At 39.8% G+C, this 20,349-nt stretch overlaps 1 protein-coding gene across 7 annotated transcripts; it reads right to left on the bottom strand.

Moving 5' to 3' along the window:
- Positions 1-3,549: 3,549 nt before the first annotated feature.
- Positions 3,550-19,444, bottom strand: TMEM144 (transmembrane protein 144). Of its 7 annotated transcripts, none has more exons than XM_027676828.1 (14): positions 19,379-19,444; positions 16,976-17,061; positions 15,955-16,015; positions 15,670-15,866; positions 14,398-14,520; positions 13,905-14,004; positions 13,050-13,130; positions 11,127-11,208; positions 10,334-10,407; positions 9,322-9,440; positions 7,905-8,024; positions 7,338-7,435; positions 5,001-5,054; positions 3,550-3,878 (listed from the first exon to the last, which is right to left on the bottom strand). In XM_027676828.1, the coding sequence occupies exons 4-14, from the start codon at positions 15,806-15,808 to the stop codon at positions 3,795-3,797; spliced, it is 1,074 nt and encodes a 357-aa protein (XP_027532629.1). In that variant the 5' UTR covers positions 15,809-15,866; positions 15,955-16,015; positions 16,976-17,061; positions 19,379-19,444; the 3' UTR covers positions 3,550-3,794. The 7 variants fall into 7 exon arrangements, with proteins under 7 accessions (XP_027532629.1, XP_027532630.1, XP_027532631.1 ...); XM_027676829.1 differs by lacking the exon at positions 19,379-19,444 and adding an exon at positions 19,211-19,325; XM_027676830.1 differs by lacking the exon at positions 19,379-19,444 and adding an exon at positions 18,203-18,342.
- Positions 19,445-20,349: the final 905 nt, after the last annotated feature.

Raw genomic sequence — 20,349 nt, forward strand, 5'->3', positions numbered from 1 at the left:
AAGGTCAACCCACTACAGATGTTATGTAAAAGCTCAGAGAAAGCAGTCTAAATAGAATCATTCTAAGACAGAGGGAAATTGTACAGAGGGATAGGGTAATCAATTGTTCCCTGTCAGAGTGAAAAGAAGTATTACATTTCAAAGAGTAAGTAAAGGCCAGTATCGTGCAGCATTTTCATTATTTACAACAATTATAGAGTACGTTTATTACATTTGCAGACAACACCTGACTGAAAAATACTGCTGATTTGCTGAAGGACGGGGTTACCATACAGACCAAAATTAGAGAAATGGCTTAAAGGGGAAAAAACTTGTCAGACAACAACTACTGACACTTGTGTAGGAATAAACAACACAAGATGGGAAAAAGCAGGTTAAGTAACAGTTGTTCTAAGATCAAATCTGTTACAGAGTAGACAAAGAAGGTTGGAAGGGAGAAAGGCGAAGTTATAATTGCAATCTGAACATGTTAACAATATCAAGCCCTGATGGCAAAAAGTGTCATCCTATGTATGTGTAACCATGGAATGTGTAATACTATGATGTATAACCATGAACAGAGCTTGCAAATTGGACAGGGAAAAAAAATCCATAATCTTACTGCTGGTCTTTGTTTTTCTAAGGCTGTAGCCTGACTGCCATGTCTTGGTTTTCTAGACAGACCTAGTCCACTTAGTGAGAGATCAGCATGGAGAAGGCGTCAGGGAGACCTCACTGCAGCCTTCCAGAAGCTTAAGGGGGTGTATAAAAGGGAAGAAAGAGATTTTTTATATGGGCAGATAATGACAGAACAAGGGGCAATGGTTTTTAATTGAAAGAGGGCATGTTTAGATTAGATGTTAGCAAGAAATTCTTTACACAGATCGTGGTGACGCACTGCAATGGGCTGCCCAGAGAAGTTGTGGATTCCCCATCCCTGGAAGTGTTCATGGCCAGGTTGGGGCCCTGAGCAACCCGGTCTACTGAAAGGTGTCTCTGTCTATGGCAGAGTGGTTGGAATTAGACAGTCTTTAAGGTCCCTTCCAACCAAAACCATTCTATTATCAGGAAAGAAAGAGAAGTTATAAGCATGTTACAAACAAAGGAAGATTGCAGGAGCTTGTGTTGCCTCATATACTGAAGAAAAGACTAAGGAGTCTAAGTCTTGCAGGAACTCAGGGAAAAAAAGAGGGTTTATCACCTTTGGAAAAAAGGACAGGTAACTCAGGAAATGTTTAAGGATGTTGTTAAGTCATGCAGGAAGAAAATTAGAGAGGTGAAAGCACAATTTGAACTTAATCTGGCCACTTCTGTAACGGATAATAAAAAGTGTTTTTATAAATACATTAATGTTCAAAAGGAGGGACCAAGGAAAACCTCCTTTATTGGATGCAGGGGGGAATACAGTTACCAAAGACAAGGAAAAGGCTGAGGTACTTAACACCCTCTTTGCCTCAGTTTTCAACAATAAGACAGGTCATCCCCAGGACAACTGGCCTCTGGAGCTGGTAGACAGGGACAGGGAGCCGAATAGCCTCCCCTGTAATTCAGGAGGAAGCATGTCAGTGACTTGCTGAGCCACTTGGACCCTCACAAGTCTATGGGACCAGATGGGAACCATCCTAGGGTGATGATGGAGCTGGCAGAAGAGCTCGCCAAGCCGCTCTCCACCATTTATTGTCAATCCTGGCTCACTGTGAGGTCTCAGATGACTGGAAGTTGGCCAATGTGATGCCCACCCAAAAGAAGGGCTGGAAGGAGGATCCAGAAAACTACAGGCTTGCCAGCCTGACCTTGGTGCCTGGCAAGGCTATGGAACAGATCATCTTGGGTGCAATAACACAGCACACCTACAGGACAGATGGGGGATCAGATCCAGCCAGCACGGATTTAAGAGGGGCAGCTCTTGCCTGACCAACCTGATCTCCTTTTATGACCAGGTGACCGACTTGGGGTGGATGAGGGGAAGGCTGTGGATGTGCTTTACCTGGACTTCAGCAAAGCCTTTGACACTGTCTCCCACAGCATACTCCTGGAAAAGCTGGCAGCCCACGGCTTGGACAGGGGCACTCCCTGTTGGGTTAGGAACTGGCTGGAGGGCTGGGCCCAGAGAGTGGTGGTGAACAGTGCTGCATCCAGTTGGTGGTCGGTCACTAGTGGTGTCCCCCAGGGACCAGTGTTGGACCAGTCCTGTTTAATATCTTTATTGATGATCTGGATGGATGAGGGGATCGAGTGTACCATTAGCAAATTCGCAGATGACACCAAGTTGGGGGAGAGTGTCAATCTGCCAGAGGGTAGGAGGGCTCTGCAGAGGGACCTGGACAGGCTGGATAGATGGGCCAAATCTAGCAGTATGAGGTTCAACAAGACCAAGTGCCTCACTCTGCACTTTGGCCACAACAATCCCATGGAGTACTACAGGTTGGGACAGATTGGCTGGAGAGCGGCCAGGCAGAGAGGAACCTGGAGGTACTGACTGACGGCAGCTGAACATGAGCCAGCAGTGTGCCCAGGTGGCCAAGAAGGCCAATGGCATCTTGGCCTTATTAGGAATAGTGCGGCTAGCAGGACCAGGGAAGTGATTCTTCCCCTGTACTTGGCACTGGTGAGGCTGCACCTCGAGCACTGTGTCCAGTTCTGGGCCTCTCAATTTAAGAAGGATGTTGAGGTGCTGGAGAGCGTCCAAAGAAGGTCAACAAGGCTGGTGAAGGGACTGTAACACAAGTCCTATGAGAAGCAGCTTAGGGAGCTGAGGGTGTTTTTTAGCCTGGAGAGGAGGAGGCTCGGGGGGACCTTATCACTCTCTACAACTCCCTGAAAGGAGGCTGTAGCCAGGTGGGCATCGGTCTCTTCTCTCAGGCAACCATCAGTAGGACAAGAGGGCATGGTCTTAAGCTGCGCCAGGGAGGTTTAGGTTGGATATTAGGCAGAAGTTCTTCACAGAAAGAGTGATTTGGCATTGGAATGGGCTGCACAGGGAGGTGGTGGAGTTACCGTCTCTGGAGGTGTTTAAGAACAGACTGGATGTAGCACTTAGTGCCATAGTCTAGTTGACAAGGGGGTTTGGTCGTAGGTTGGACTTGATGATCTCAGAGGTGTTTTCCAACCCATCCGATCCTGTGATTCTGTAAGGAGAGGTTAAGACAACATGCTTTGCATACATAAAGGTTAGCTGCCACAAGTAAGAAAATAAACTGTTTTCCATGATAGTGGTGGTTATGGTAAATGTTGTGAAACAGAAGTAATTTATTTTCCAGCTCCTTTTTTACTCTATCTCCTCCACAATTCTAAACTGACTGGAAGATAACAATTTTACGTAAACTGATGACTTTAAAGAATAATGCTTCTAAATAAAAGCTTTGTTAGCTTCATGTGTATCAGTTCCATAAAGAATATTTCAAGACATATTTTATATTTCAGTTAGTAGGACAAAATGTCAAAACGAGTCAGCTTGCAAATACATACAGTATTACAGACTATGAATTAAACTCCCTTTATCCACCATCACAACATTAAACTGCAATTTATAATGACATGAAGTTTAGTACTAGAAAAAACAATAATTTGTAATTATAAAATCATTTAGCTTTATTTAATAAAAACTTCTGATATTCTTACTATTCCAAGAAATGAAGAAACAAACATTTCCATATTTTCTTTCATGCCAAATGGTTTTAATCTTCACTTGCCTGAAGCAAATTAGGGTAAATGTTGGACATACATGTTGAAAATTACTATGTATTGCAATTTACCAACATTGTCTTTCTATCTGTGTTAAACATTAGCACCATCTACTGGTCCAAAAGGTCCTTTCAAACTTTAGAAAAAGCTGTGGAAAGTGATCCAGCCAAAATGATGCAAAACGATACTGATAGTAACACGAAGTTTTTCAGTCCCTGTATAGGAAAAGGGAGAGAAAAAGAAAAATATCATCTTCTCATAATTGATACCCCTTAAAAAAAAAAAGTAAAATAAAGAACTTCTATGCTCATTTTAGGACAAAATTAATAAATCTACTATATGAAATGGTAAATTTTATACCATTTTATTTCATATACTTGTAACATATTTGCTGCTGAAAAGTTTATTACAAACAATCAATGATCCTATACATTTAGTAAAATATTCACAAAATTAATTCAGTAATTTTTGAAGGTATTTTTAAAGGCCTTTGTCTATTTTTCAGATTATTTTAAGTAAGCACTTATGCAGAGACTATTCAAAAATATGTGAAAAGAATGGAAGATTTAGACAGTTACAAAGATTTAGATAATGAGCATGACAATCTTCTCACATGGTGCAACACTAATCTGCAGTGGAAGGCACAGAACCTCTAGCTGTAGATCCAATGAGGCCTAACTCATTTTACACAGTCACCGAAAACATTGGGAAAGATGATCTCTAATAGAAAGTTAGATACCCATGGATCCTGGATAGATTAGCTAAGAGAACCTGATTACACTGCTAGCATTCAATGCTTGAAATTCCACTAGCAAAATAACTTCTGTCCTGTATGTTAATATCCAGAAGAGTAAATCAGTTTGTTCTAGGCAATCACTGCCATATCAGTTTAGGATCTTTATGTTATACTGTAATTATTAAGACTAACTAATCTCTGTTGCATTTTTTAGTTGAACCTGACTCTAAAAGTCTACTCTCCCTGTCTACATGATTATTAGGATAACTGCTCATTCCCCCACCCCCACTGAAAGAATTGACTCAAGTGAAAACTGTCCTCAGGCTGCACCTGGCATCCCACCTCCTGGTTATGCTACAGTCTTCACATACATCCACTGCTGCTCATACAGTTATGGAATTAAAATCTTCATTCTCATAAAAACTGTTCACAGTTTTTCATGTTTCTTGGAAAACTTAAGCAGTGCATGATAGGACTTTCAGCTTCATAGTGCAATACTTGTAAGGAGGAGAAATCTGAGATACAGCTGTATACCAAGTCATTCTATTTCCAGAGCTAGAGACAAGCAAGAGAGATTGGGCAAGAGACTCAATAACATTACCTTGATTTCCTTAAATACGAGGACTCCCCACATTGCAGCAACCAGGCCAGGCCCCTAAAAAATAGGATTAATTTGTACATTACAGTACTTCATTGAAATTTACTGCCTTCTCATTACTGCTCTCAGGGTGGTTGAATTTTGTCTGGATAACACATTTAGGCCTTTCCATTTCATCTCAGTAAAGCCCTCATGACTAAAGCATAAACATCACTGAAATCTTTACTAAGTAAGACACAATAAAATCTTCAGGAAGGACTAAAGAGGCAAGAGACTGCTTTTTTTTTTTTTTCCGAGTAGGCACAATTTCTTTTTAAATTACACTGTGGAGTCAGCCCTGGCTGTTCCATGTTCTTTCAGTAGGCTAAATAATATGCCTCACTTAAGTCCAAACTTGAGTTCACCCTGTTATCTTGTTTCAGAAGACTTTTCAGGTTTATTGGCAACTACCATGGATATTTCTAACATTTCCTTTATTAGCATGACTAACTATTTGGACAAGGTTTGATTTTATCACTCAGTATGGTATCAAGATACTGGAACATAGATGTATTTTCTATATAGCTGGCATCTGGACAACACACAAAGCCAGCCACAGAGACAGGTCAGGAAAACTACTGGTGATGATGCTGTACAGATTTCCTGGCTAACAGCAAACAATGATACACAATGGCAACTTGCAGGCACTCTTTTTTTCACACTCTTTTCCACACACTTTTTCCCCTGAGGGAGCAAGGATCTGAATTTTCACGTCTGTTGAGAAAATATCTGAATATGAAGCAAAACCTGGCTCTGTTAATGCTTCCCATTAGAGCAGCTCTGAGGAACACTTGACAGATGTTTGGACAAGGACCTTCTTCTCTCTATCCTCAGTGCAGCTGATGGGACACAGATAAATGTATGTATGGCCAGTCTTCGCGAACGAAGATTTGGGGAAAGGTCTTTTACCTTTCCAGCCTGCGCAATGGATTTTTTAGGTGAGACACAGCATGCGCTGAACTGAGCCCATCCTTTAATCCTAAGGTTCATCTGCCGGGGCCAAGCGAGCTTGGACAATGGCAGTGAGGTCCTCAGGATGTAGGTTTGTTTAGAGTGACCTTCTCTTAGATGGATGGGCTTACAGGGCTGACGAGCTCCATCTGCCTGGGAATCGAACCCGGGCCGCGGCAGTGAGAGCGCCGCATCCTAACCACTAGACCACCAGGGGTCCCGGGACACAGATAAAGACCAGCAGGAAATGGTGTCTCATGCTGAATGTATGTGTGGTTGCTGTTTCCTAGTGAAATTTGAGGTGTTATTTCACTTCCTAGGTAATGTACACTGCGGGAGGAATGCATTTTTAAAAATGAAACAAATTGTTAAACGGCTGTGATGAATAGCTCTTGAAATTCTCTCCAGGGTGAAGTAAAGCAGCAATTCTGGCAGTTTCTCATCACTGCTGTCCTTACGTTTTTCATTTTGTGATTTTATATCCTTGCCCTTTAGGCATACTGATAACTAAGTTACTAAAGCTGCTTTCCATTAATCCTTCAATTTCTAATTAGAATGATTCCAAGTCTTTTTTTTCCATTGCATACTGCCGAGTTTATTCAGATTTACTGCATCTTGAGGCAAAGTTTAATCCCTATTAAAGATGTTTCATTAGTTTGATTCCAAAATACTGTTGTTGAGCAAAACTTTGGTTTTGATATTTATTAACTCTCATTGCCATCTTTGCATCACCAACTAGCACACTGGCAAGAGAGTGAAGGCAGTTTACTTTTACCTGGTGATAGAATTTATGCTTTAAAGGTACAGTGTCATAAATAAGAATAAAACAGGCAGCACAGGCCAACCTATTTTCCTCTCATTTGCATAAGAACATTATTTTCAGCAGTACATAATCTGTTCTGTTTGTTCAAGAACGGCAAAAAGAAAAAATACCTGACTTAATTAAGTAAAATGACTGCTAGGGGATAAAACTCACAAATTAAAACATCCAGACCAAAATGTACTCCCTGGGATGAAAACATAAAATATTTCTTCCTTTAATCACTTTGGTTAAATAGTTAATGTTGATATAATTCTGGTTCCAGAGATTTGGCTTTTATGTAACCTAAAGACTCACACTCTTAATTCTTCTGCTTTTTCTTATGCTTGGCATTGACCAGGATAGTGCTTGTCATAGTCATTTATGTTCCTAAAAATTCAAAGACTAGCACAGACAACCAGAAAGGCAATATATACTCTTGATTAAAAATGTTCTAGATCCATCATAATTTCAACTTAATTTCACAAAGAGAAGGGTAAAAAAAAATCACTTTTCATTCTAGTTACATATTTTATTTTTTATATACTTACTGCAGTAATTATTGGAAAGCTGACGACAGCACTGAGATAGTGATTGGCTATGAACCAGCAGCAATTGGCTATTGCCCAAAGCACACCAGAAAGAAACCCTAGAAAAGTAAATCCTAATCAAAAACATGCATAGTAAGGTATAGACTACAATTTGTGGAAAATTTATACTTATAGCATAATACAGAAATGGTAGGTATGTATTTTAGTATGCTAACTCCTTTAACAAGCTGGTTCTGGTAATCTAAACTAAAGCTCAAAGGATAAAAATCAGCTACTCTGAAGCAGCAAATTAATTAAAGTTCACAATTTTTGGGGCAATGTGCTCTCCATTTTGGCAGTCCGTTTTTGAAAATCTGCAATGTCATTTTGTTCTAGTGTCAGATTAGAATAAAATTTATCATTGTTAATTAATTAACCTAATAGGAGTGCTCTTTCAAAAGAGACAAAAAGTCAAATGGAGCCACTTGAAAGGCAAACTACAATTCCAACACATAGCTTGGACTAATTACTGCAAAATGGTCAGAAGAAGTAATTGAAATGCTTTGCTAATTTAAAAAACAGTCATACCTGGCAATATGGCTTGGGGATAAACATTAGGTTTATTTTTCCTGACTACACAGTAGATCAAAAAGTAGATGGTACTTGTAAGAAATATTCCACTAAAGTGTGCAAAAACATAATCTAAATCTGAAAGAGAAATTACAAAATTATGTTAGTATAAAACATCAGTTATTAATTTTAACAAAATTAATTTCACTGACAGCATTCATATAGACAAAAATGCATAAGGTGCTATTCCTAATAACTCAAATTCAAATCTGAATGTGATGAACTCAGCTGCCAGTCTGACTGTGGATGGATATGGTCAATGACACACATTAAACATGAACTAACTGCTGTGTTGACTCCAGCATTTATTACAGGTTTCTGTGCATTTCTGTGAGTTGTTATTTTTGGAACTCTACTATATATTACTGCATTCATTTAATAAAACCTTGGAAAAATCCTCAAGTAAGGCTACGAAACTCGGCTGGGGATTTTACATAATTACATCCTCTCCTGATCATCTACAACGTGTTCCTGTATATAGTCTTGTTTCTTTTCTGTACTTTTAAGGGCAAGAAAACTGCACATAGTATGTAAGCTAAACATGGCTTAGTTTTGTCCCTTTTTAATCTTAAAGGATGTATCAAAATTTTGATTACCATAATCACTAACAATAATAAATTTGTATCGACTTTGTATATGCTAAAAAGAGTATTTCCCACATGGCAAAGTAGAAGCATGTAACAAGGCGATCCCTGTCTCCTTGGAGCTGTAAATTCTCAACAGGAAAGGCAGCTATAGTAATGACAACATCTGTTTTGCCTACTGGGGAATATACAAACTGCAGTATTCAAGAGAAACTGTGACAATGGCAACATTATGCACTCTCAGCAACACCTTGCTCGTAAACTGCTGCTGGTATTACCTGACAGACTATAATCTAAACCTTAAGGAAAATGTTTTCGGGGAAATGTTTGAAATTGGCAATTAGGCTTACGTTAAAAGGTTTCAATTAAAAAACCTACACAGTTTTAATTATTTATGTTGTTATATTCTGCTCCACTCATCGCTTATTATCAACCTTCTCTTCCTTGATTGGTGTACTAATTTGGCAATTGGCAAGCTTGTGCCCTTGTTCACCTCATCCTCCACGCATACGAACTTTGTATTTTGAGAGTGCTACTACTTAATGCCTTCTGGAACATAGCTATGAGTTAAGTATGGTAGCCTTTGGGATGTTTCTCACTGGTTTTGATGGATTAATTCACCTCTGAGAAAAAGGGAGTGCTAGGACTATGATTATGACAACATATGTAATGCAGAACCAGTAAATTGTCATGGTATATTTTCAGGCATATGAAGAATTCCACCCTATGCCTTTAAAAAAGCAGGAAAACACAATGATTAAATAAAGTAGAAATGATCTATTAGCCTTTACCAAACTGACTTGCTCCTGTGTATATAGTCTCATTTCTTCTTCCATGGTCCTTGATGTAAAGTACTGGTACAAAACTGGAACCGTACAGTATTCCAGCTACTACAGCCAGGCTACAGCCTCTTTAAAAAGAGCAAATATTGGAGAACATAGCCTAGCATAAATTAACGAAGTAGACAACACACTTAAGCACCCAGTATTCCACCTAAACACTGTGTATCATGTGAAAATTGCTAGGTATAAAGATAATACATTTTGGCACATTTTTACTTTCAGTGTAGTGTAGAAATAGTTCACTGAGTTTCCTTATACTTTGTGGCCAAGTAACATGGAAAATTCCTGACCCAAGAGCAAGCAGTCCCATTAATGACATGGGAAATTAACTAACTACAATTTCCTAAAAGCAAAGCTAGGGAAAAACAAACAAATATACAATTAAAAATGCTCCCACCCTCAGCTTCACTGTTGCAGTCTATACATTCTTTTATCACTATTCCCAGACTCATTGCCTCTTTAGTCCCCTTCTTCATCTCTAGATCGTTGAGCTCTTGGCAGTCTCCCTTTGCTTGCTTCCACTTTGGAGCACTTCCTACTGTCTCCTTACCATACTGCGATGCCTTCTCCAGATGTATTTAACCAGAAACCACACCTGGAAGCACATCATTAGCACAGGCTTCTTCTATGCTGGAGTGCTAATCAACCAGGTGACAAAAACCAGCTCTGTAATTAGTTGATATTGCTATTTAGTTTGCCAGATGATCTTTTTTCATAGTAGTACCTAATACTTAACTGGTAAGGTTAAGCACACTCAACAGTGTTAAAGAAATAATCTAAATATTTGTGCAATTATTCATATATAGATTTGCAACCTATACTAGTATACAAACCCCTGTTATTTATTATTGTGTGACTTTGTTAGGAAAACCACAGGACACAAATTTTGCTCTTATGCTGTGTTCAACTACTTTCTCTGGCTATTTGGTCTGTACCAGTAAAAGAACTGTTAAGAACCTACATGAGTCTCTTTTTCGCTGGTGAAAGTCTGTTCACCCATGAGTCATCAGAGGTATCTTCAGAAACATTAATAGACTGCAAAAAACCAAGAGTTTTTCATGCAAGTTTAGTTTAGTTTGATTTCTCAAAATCTGTAATCAGACTGTCTTCTATGATTTAGTCTGGTAGCCTGGAACCTCTAGTGTGCATTGGGCATAGTTAGAAAACTCTCGGGGTTCAGGTGGCAACTGAGCACTGACCTCTAAGAGTAAGATACAACAGTAGTAGGAGCCTATTGTTCTCTAGCTGTTGTTGAACACTTTGGGCTCCCAAAGGAGTGACAGCCAGTCTGGTACCCCCTACTGGCCTCCAACCCGTGCCACAGCTGATGATGAGATGATAGCAACTCTTGACAGTCTCCTGGCTCTGTAATGTGGCAAAAATCTGACCCTTCATCTAAGCACCCTCATAGCTTTATGGTCAACATTTAATTGAAATTGCTTCCTCTTCTCACATAGGAAAGTAATACACTGTGTCTTTTATATCTCCATCATAATGAAAAAGGACTTTCTAAGCTATTTAAAGCTGACAATCAAGAAAGAACACTTGGGAAGAAACTCTTCTGTTGCTAATATTTAACTGGATATACAAGATCCACAAATTAAGATACAATCAATGATACAATTAAATACATATTTATGTAGTTTCATGTAGTCTACCATAAATCCTAGCAAACCTGAGTAATGAACACATTTTTTGTTTTTAAATGGATCTGTACTTTCACTACTGTAAAATAACAACTGTAGAGGACTTACACTTTCTCTCAGTAAAGGTGTGCTTTCTAATGAAGGTGAAGAACTCTGGACTTCAGTTTTTATGAAAAGAAATACGACAGCACTCAGAAGAGAAAAATACACCAATAAATATCATGTCAGCTCATAAGGATGTAACATTTAGTGTTCAGAGACAAAAGTTATAATTGGAGGCACTGCTTTCATTATTACCGTAGAGTCACTTCAACATATTTAAAAAACGCAATTGCTTTAAACAGTCATAACTTATTATGATTATATATACCCATATATAATAAACATATATAATACACATATAAAATGTAATAATTTATTCATTTAACTAACAAACAACCTAAGTAAGTAAATAAATCAGGTTTTGTATCACTTTATAGATCTCTTTTCTTATGCAACGGGATTGAAATGTCTCCTTTCTACAGTGTGTAGTTACAGCCACATTAACAACAGATGCCTTAGTTAAGAGTGCCCTTTTGTACCAAACCACATATGCAATGGAACATTTGTTATTCTATATGGAACAGCTTAAACCTGCACAGAATTGGCTCTACGCTTAAAGAAAAATGTTAGTTTTTAGTCTTCTGTCATATATGAGGGATTGAATACTGCTGCTACCAGGCCTCATGCATATGTGGAAGGAGAAGAGGTATTGCTCAGTGGGGGTCCAGTGCACTAAGAGAATCACATGAAACATTACTACTTGTACCCCTGGCTCTAGGAAATCAGGTAAATACATGCAATCAGAACTGGCAGGATCTGTTTTTTATTTTTATGAAAAACATTTCAATGATTTAGGAATTTTTCTCCAAACTGTAAACAGAATGTCTACATTTGAAGAACTGTTCATGCCTTACTGAATAAGTATAAGTATAAAAGAATGTCAGCTTTCTCCAGAGGGACTTGACAAACATACAGGTTCCACTCAGGAGGCTAAAATGAACTCGGCAGAGCAACTGACACAGGCTTTGTACAGTTTGCCAGGAAAACAAGTCTGGTCACAATCTTTTTCCCTGTTGATCTTTCCTCCGTGATATATTAGAAACAGGCAGGAAGCAGGTGGTGAGCTGCATGAATTCATCAGGAATGAATAGCAGTACGACCACTATTTTCTCAGTACCTCCCAAACTCATGTGTCCCACGTAACAGTAATGGGTACAAAGCTGCAGCCTCTTAGGAAAGAGGGAAAGTGGAAACAAAAATCATGAATCTAAGGCAGCAGCTCTCTCCTAGCAATCAAAAATGGTTTCCTTATCTCCATGTTCTTAATAACCTTCATTTCTGAAAGGCATTATGTCCGCCTGCTGCTTACATCACTTGTGGAGAGCCCTTAGGATTTAGGGCTGCCTTCCCAGCAACCCAGCTGGAAAGCAAGATCACTGCTACTTAAGAAGGATCCTCTTTCCTCCTTGTTTGGACCAAACTGTGTGCACTCATGCAAATAATAACCAACCAAAAAAAAACCAATAAAGCCCTTCTCAAGATCCCAAAGGAGGACACTGTTCGGAAATTTTAAGTGTGGCTTAAAATGTGGCTTAAAACAAGACAGGGAGTTATTATGGAAAGGAAAACATGCAAAGCCTCTTGCTTTTCAGGACTCCAAAGTATCAGGGAAAGGGTTCTGTGGCATTTCTGTGGTTTTTACCTTTGATTGAGTGAAAATCCCTGCTTTGCCTTGAATGTGCATACCAGCATAAAAATATATTTCTGTGTTTATGGATAACCATGCCACCACTGTACTGGGTATCATGTATGTTCCTACTCTGAAATACAACACCGACCAGCTAGGTATGGATATGTCATGATTTTGGCACTAACCTGATTTGCAAAAAATACTTTAATACATTCACTCGCTAGTTAAATTGTCCTTGTGGTTGATTATTAAATATATATTTTACATTACAGAAATTCATTATAACAATAAATTGTTACCTTAATAGTGAAAGTCCAGCTCCAATATAATTTAAGATCGGTCTTGACACCTCTTCTGGGTCAATTCCAAACCAACCAAACCTGGAACATTCAACCAGTTTCACTTAGTTGCATTGACTTTATATGAATAGTTAACTTATAACCTAGTCTTTGAAATCTTGACTCATGTAAATAAAACTCTCAGATTATCTCAGCTGGTTAGAGCATGGTGCTAATGATGCCAAGGTTGTAGGTTTGATCTTTACAAAGGCCATTAACCTAAGAGTTGGACTCAATCCTTGTGGGTCCCTTCCAACTCAGAATATTCTGTGACTTTTTATCTTATCTTAGAATTCTGATTAAGTATATATTTGCGGCATTATATCAGTGCTTCAGCTGGCTTGCAAAAAGCTATGTGTACTTTACAAAAATAATCTTTACACTAATTTATTGTATATGGATTTTTTAAATCTGTTAAAATTCACTTAAAATTGAAGTTAACTTATTTTATCAGACCATGTTGCAAAAGAAAAAATACAGTGTGCTAGGTTTACACTAACAAATACATTATTTATTGACTCAAGATACTGACCATCATTGGGCACTCTTCTTGCTATTGAGACAAAGGAAACATAAAAAGGTAAAATAATTAACCTGAGTACTTTCCACTCAGGGGGGAAAAGTCTTAATATCTATGATAAACCCTCTTTAGTGGTAGACTTGGTAGTGCTAGGTTAATGGATGGACTTAAAGATCTTAAAGGTCTTTTCCAGGCTAAATGATTCTATGTTTCCAGAGATGATAGCTTTTGCTGCAGTTATTAATGAAGAATTGGCAACATTAATTATGTACGACTTAAGACTTAAGCATACTTACCTTGAACTTGCCCAACCTGTCAGCAAATTAAAAGAAGCCCATATCAAAAGGCCAAGAGCTAAGCCAATAGTTTTAACAATAGGAACAACTGTAATATTGCCTGAAATACAAAAAAACAAAACTGAAATCAGTCAAAAAATAGAATGTGGTCTTGTATACATTTGCTTTAGACTTTGTGCCTGTTCAGAAGACAAAGAAATTTAGGAAACCACAAAGTGGTAAGAAACTGTGTTTTAAAAAATAAATACATTGAACATGGATTTTGCTTCCATATGATTTTAAAAGTTACTTTTGGTGTGAATTTGCCTCTTATAAAATAAGTATAATAAAATAACATTTACTACAATGGTACAGCTCCATTAATCCCGAGACTTTAAAAAAACAAATAACTACTAAATAACTACTACCTTACATATGGAAAAGTTTTTATCACCTTTTTATAAAGCGAGAGGATTACTTTGTGTTTCAAGATATGAAATCTCTTTATCCTCACCTGTGGCCCACACAAAACCTCCAACCATAGCCAGAGGCCAAAACCGGGGGCAATTCTGGATCAAATTGACCACCAAAGAAACCATCCATATGGAGGCACAGAGAATCCATTGGAAGAACATGCCTGTGGAAAAATCATATGCACACAATAGAAAACTTATAGAATACTGCATGTGTGAATCTCTTAACATAATAAGTTTACAGTAGCTCAGAAAAAATTCAAAAAGGTGTCCACCTCCTTTGTGAATTTCAGGGACCATGTTACAATATATTCAAAAGATATATTTTTAAGGTGGGTTATAATTCTGTCAACTTTTCTTTATCATGCATTCCTTATACACAGCTGCAAACGACACTGCTGCACAAACTTTACACAAGTCCTGATTCTCAAACACATGAAAATTTTGACAGATTTCTGACAAAGAGGGTATTCAGTTGCTGCAAACTTTTCCCACAACCCTAGGAGCTGCTAACATAGATGACTGCAGAGGGAAACACTCCTTCAAAGCTCAAGTTTTTCCACTAATCCAGGACACTGATGATGGTCAGTGACACATCCCTTCTACCTCTGTAGATTCTCGAAGAGTCAATGAGGCAGACTGGTTAACTTTATGTCAGCCATGCTCAGACTTTCACTTCAAAGCCTTGTCTTGTCTTGCTAGGGCCATATTTGGCATAAAGAGGAAAGGTTATATCCAGCCTGCAATGCAGATACCATGATTGCAATAACAGCTATTCATCTAGGGATCTTGTAATTCATTATGTTTAATATAAACATGGAAATATAACATAAACCTACCAGAGTGATGAAATTCCAAGCATGAAACAGGAAGGATCATTTCCACTTACCAACTCACCAAATAAAAATTTCAATTTTTCTATTGTTCTTATGTTAGGTTCACAAATGAAAGGCAACTTCTCTGAAGTCCAACAACTTTTACCTTATAAATAACATTGTATGTATCTGAGAATCCCCACAAGGGTAGAAGAAAGGACATTTCACTTTCCATTGTGAAATGCTCATGAAATGTACAACATCACTGTTAAAGTGCACAACAACAGTTAAGAAAGCTCTTCTAAAGATTTGTCACATCCTGAAGCAGTACTACTGCTTTATACCCTAACAACAGCAAAGAAAATGAAACATACTCTATTGGATTAAAACTGTGATGATATTTACAACTCTAGCACAGAAACTCTGGTATTTGCTCGTAAAATATTATTCCTATTAGCAAAAACAGAAAACCAAACAAAATAATATAAGAAAGTTTACCATCACCAGTATCAAACTTCTTAACAGGCACAAAATTTGTCCCAAACAGAAGGACAGCTACTGTAGAAGAAGTAAAGCCAATAACTAGATCTGTTTCATTGCTGGTGTTAGCAGCACTGTAAGCCTTCCCGATATTCATCTTTGTTCTGTAGGTGCCTCTTTTTGTGGAGTTGTTTTGCTGCAGGTCCTGACAGATTCTGAAATAAAAGACTGGAATTAAATATGTGGAGTATTAAATAATACTAGTGTAGTTCAGAAATCTGAAACTTAAAGGGCCTTACTTACCAATCTCTCAAAAGCTGGAATGAACTGCAAAGTATACTGTAGAATCTCATGAGATGAGAAGCTGCCATAAAATATGAATAAAGTGATTTAAGAACAGATGCACAAAAAAAAAAAATCTCTAGTTTCATAACCAGCGTCACAGAAAAACATGTCTGAATACATGAAAAGTGAATGTAGAGGTGCACTCAAAGGTTATGAGGACTTGAATCCATGGGAAGCCATAATGCTTTAGTGAGATGTTCTAACAGACTATTCCTGATTCCTGTAGCCAAAGGGCTAAGGGATGTATAAAAAAGCTGGAGTTAGACAAAATCTTAATTGGCAGAAGAGGCTACAGCAATCTGCAGACCCACTGTCTAGAATTGTGAACAGCTAAAGAGATTTTATATATGTCACAGTGGGATCAATACAAGATCATAAGGCAACCACAGGGATTGCTCTAGCTGATAAAAAACATGAAAGGTTCATTTTTTCTCTGGGGAACAAGGTTTCTTCATTCATTCCCCATAACTATAATAAGAAAGGCAAAGATATTTTTAATCCCATAATACCTCTCTCTTTTTTTTTTTTAAGTGGGAAATTCATCTTGAGGTTACACTAAACAGATGTGCCACATATATACTTTTGATATGGATTATAACTTTGGCAGAAAAGGTGTCTCTGAGGACAACCATAATTATGTGAACTTTGCAAACATAATCTTAACACCACACCTGAAAGACTACATGTAGGAAAAGTGTTTGCAAATTTAACTTGAAATGGTAACAGGATACTTAATACGTTGCTATAGCGATATTCATCCAATTCTCTTGTCATAGTAATGCTATTTATATTGAATTAAATGACATCCCAATACAGTTTGCCATTCCCCAGTGTAGGTGGACTGGCTACTGCCTGGAGAAAAAAAGCTGAATTAGGATGGTGGAAATTTTGCCAAGAGGTGTTGTGACTACACTCTCTGCACAAAATAAGAGCTGAGCTGCTGAATATGCTTTCATATTATTTTACCCTCCAGTCTTACCTTCTCCACAGTCCTTAGGACACCAAGAACTGTATCTGCTGAGGTTATGCTTTTATCTGCAGCTTCAACAGGGTCATCAGTGCTTGCTGAAATTAATTATTTGTATTAGCAGATGAAAAACTCAATTCCACAACTACATAACCATTTAATTTCTGTAATTTTTCCCCTCAAAAGATATCAGTATAGCTCTAACTAAAGAAAAACACAGATAACACTTAAAAGACACATCATGAAGGTACAATGGCACAGCTGTTTCAATTTATATTAACTTTTTTCTCCCTCATCATCTTTCTTTCCTGCTTAGCAGATAAATACAGTGAAAAGTTCTACAAAGTGTGTTTTACCCAGGACCTGTAGACACTGAGCAGTGCAAATAATAATTCTGAGATGTCTTCAAAAACTCGACTTCACAGGATACACTGTGACATGACAAGAAAAGACCAATAAAGATAAAGGCTGGCATCAGCTACCTTCATTCCATCAACCTCAACTCACTAAGTGAATACATTTATTCATTTAGTGCACAACTAAGACACAAGAGCTGGGTTATGCACATGAAGAACACCATGCTGTTAAGGACACAGAAATAAAGCTGATTACACTGCACCTCTGTGAATGCAAGAATCACACCTTTTGCCTTTAAATAAATGAGTCATTATGCAGGTAAGATACTACGAACTTTTCAAATTTGAAGTAGCTTATCTGTCTTTTTGGTTTTGTACAGAAAATAGTTACTTTAAAAATATATCAGTTTTGTATCTACTAAGAGAAAATCTGTGTGCTGCAGGGCAATACACTCTTCTACTTGCTTTGTATCTTCCAAAAATCTCTGTATTGTGCACATTGAAGACTGTTGGACAGTTGGAGAACCAGAATCGTAATACCAAAACCAGAAAGACAACTCAACTAAGGAAAAATGTGCTTCATTCAGACTGCTTAAAGCTCTGTTACTTTCCAAAGTTTGGGACACTTTGTTCCAACGTCGGCTAAATTTCAGACTCAACTTTCAACTCCATTTTAAATCCTTCAAGAGAAAGCTCAACTAGACAAGGCCTGGAGCAACTTTCTCTAACTTCAATGGCAGCACTGCTTTAAGCAGGGAGTTGAACCAGATGATCTCCAGAGGCTCCTTCCAAGCTAAATAATTCTACTATTGTATGAGCCAATGCCAAGAGCAAATAACGATCTGGCACACAGCATTAAGTTGACTATACTTTTTGCACATACAGAGCTTCAGAGAGTTCCATAAAAGCCTCTTCTCTTCAATCCTGTGTTATTGCCACACGGACTTGCTTATATGCCTCTATTATAGATACCAAATGCCAAATCAGGATCACTTGCTGAAGCTGACATATTAGAGGATAGTGGTTGCATCTGAAAATCAAGCAGAGGCAACTGGAATTGTTGCTGTTATTGAAGGCTTTTTTTTCCCCCTAAGTAGCCCTTACTGAAGGGTGCTTCAGGGTTCCCATGCTGCAGAAGAAATATAATGGACTTTTGTTGGCACATATTCTGCTTATCCTACTAACTTCACTGGTTCACCTCACTGGAATGTTGTGCTCTGTATTTTCACTGTTTTCTCAGAAATTTGCCACCATTTGCTTCCTTCACAGAGATACACAACAAATTATGATGCTCACTTAATGCATCAGCAACACATTGCTGTGGTTTCCACAGACAGGCATGAAATCAAGAAGCCTGCCTTTGGGAGCTTTCACCCCAAAGGAGACCCGAACTGCTGTTAAGATCCCAAATAAACTGCTTGCTCTAATGGATGGGTAATTTTAGAGGCTGCTAACAGAATGGGTAATTCCACGTCGACTGTTTATTTGCCCGTTTCTCCTATCATCTACTTCCCATTAAGAATGAATACTTTCACCCCGAATTTAGGAGATTGCTACAAGTCTTCTTAACGTGGCTCAGAGCAACGTCCCCAGGTGACACCACAACTTATGACTAGAGTTGCTCAGGAAATGTGTGTTCACGTCCCCGATACGAATGCTTTTAAAAGACGTTCTTCGGGCAGTGTTTTCGGCAAGCGCTACCACGGAACACGGAAATTGCTCAGCTGAGCGCTCCACACGGGCCCGTGTGGCTGCACTGACGGGGCAGCGGCGGGCCGGGCCGGGCCGTCTCCGCCGGACGCAGCTGCTCGGCCCCGCACCCCGCGGGGACACTCGAGGCCCGGCTCCAGCCGGACGCCTTCCGTCCCCCAGCACCTCGCGCCCGGCTCACCGCCGCGGCCGGTTTTACAAGTCTCCGCTGCGGGCCGGAAGGCGGCCGTGGGCAAGCCCGCACTGGCTGATTCCTCGCCCGGGCCCTCCGTGCGGCCCCGGCCCTCGGCTCCCGCCGCCCGCGCCCCTCCGCGCCTGCCCCTACCACGCTACCGCCGGGGCCGCGTACAGGCCTCGCCACCGCTCCCAGCGGCTCCCGCCCGCGCCAGCGCCGCCCCGCCCCTCGGCCCGCCCCCGTCCGCCTCCACCCGCCCCCATCCGCCCCCCGCCCTCAGCCTGCTCGCCGGTCGGGACTGCGCGGAAGAGAGGCAGCGTTGGCACGCGCCTGCGTTTCTCCTGCTGCCATGGCGGAGGGAATTTTCTGGGGCGTCGGCTTCCCGTCTAGCGGGCGACAAACACTGAGAGAAACCTCAAATTAAGGCACTGAAGTTGTGACAAAAGCGCCCTTGTTCCTCCCGGCCGTAAGCGGCAGCTGATGAGACAGTTCCCGGCGTGGTGAAGTGCACCCGTGTACTTCACAGGCCGATGCTGGGCTGTAACTGCACATGAAAGAATCACAAAATTGGTTTTGGAAAAGACCTCTGAGAGGTCTGGAAAAGGTTGGAAAAGACCTCTGAGATCGTCGAGTCCAACCTATGACAACACCACTGTGTCAACTAGACCATGGCACTGAGTGCCATGCCCAGTCTTTCCTTAAACAGCTCCAGGGACAGTGACTCCACCACCTCCCTGGGCGGTTCATTCCAATGTCTAATCACCCTTCCTGTGAAGAAATTCTAATATCCAACCTAAACCTCCTCTGTTGCAGTTTAAGGCTATGTCCTCTCATCCTGTCACTAGTTGACTTGGAGAAGTGACTGACCCCCACTGGGCTACAACCTCCTTTCAGGTGCTTGTAGAGAGTGATAAAGTCACCCCTGAGCCTTCTCCGCTCCAGGCTAAACAACCCCAGCTCCTCCTTCAGCTGCTGCACTTAAGACCTGTGCTCCAGAAAAGACGCCCAAGCTTTGGCAGCACTTGCCCAGCAACACAGCCATGGTTCAAAGATGGGACTGTTCCCACGGGGGATAGTGTGGTCTCCTTAGAGGTCCTCTCTTGCTCCTAAGGCCTCCCTGACTGCTGGGGGGCTTCCATGGGACT

This window comes from Neopelma chrysocephalum, unplaced genomic scaffold, assembly GCF_003984885.1.
Source record: "Neopelma chrysocephalum unplaced genomic scaffold, ASM398488v2 Primary Assembly neopelma1_42, whole genome shotgun sequence".
NCBI classification, from domain to species: Eukaryota; Metazoa; Chordata; class Aves; order Passeriformes; family Pipridae; genus Neopelma; species Neopelma chrysocephalum.

Bases quoted from the DNA above. Each gene is read 5' to 3' on its own strand.
- TMEM144 (XM_027676832.1), bottom strand. From the start codon at position 15,808: ATGAATATCGGGAAGGCTTACAGTGCTGCTAACACCAGCAATGAAACA. The intron at 8,025-9,321 runs GTAAAGGCTAAT...TTTCTCTTTCAG, and splicing joins CACAGGAGCAAGTCAGTTTG to ATTTAGATTATGTTTTTGCA. The intron at 3,879-5,000 runs GTAATGTTATTG...TTTCCTATACAG, and splicing joins TCGTATTTAAGGAAATCAAG to GGACTGAAAAACTTCGTGTT.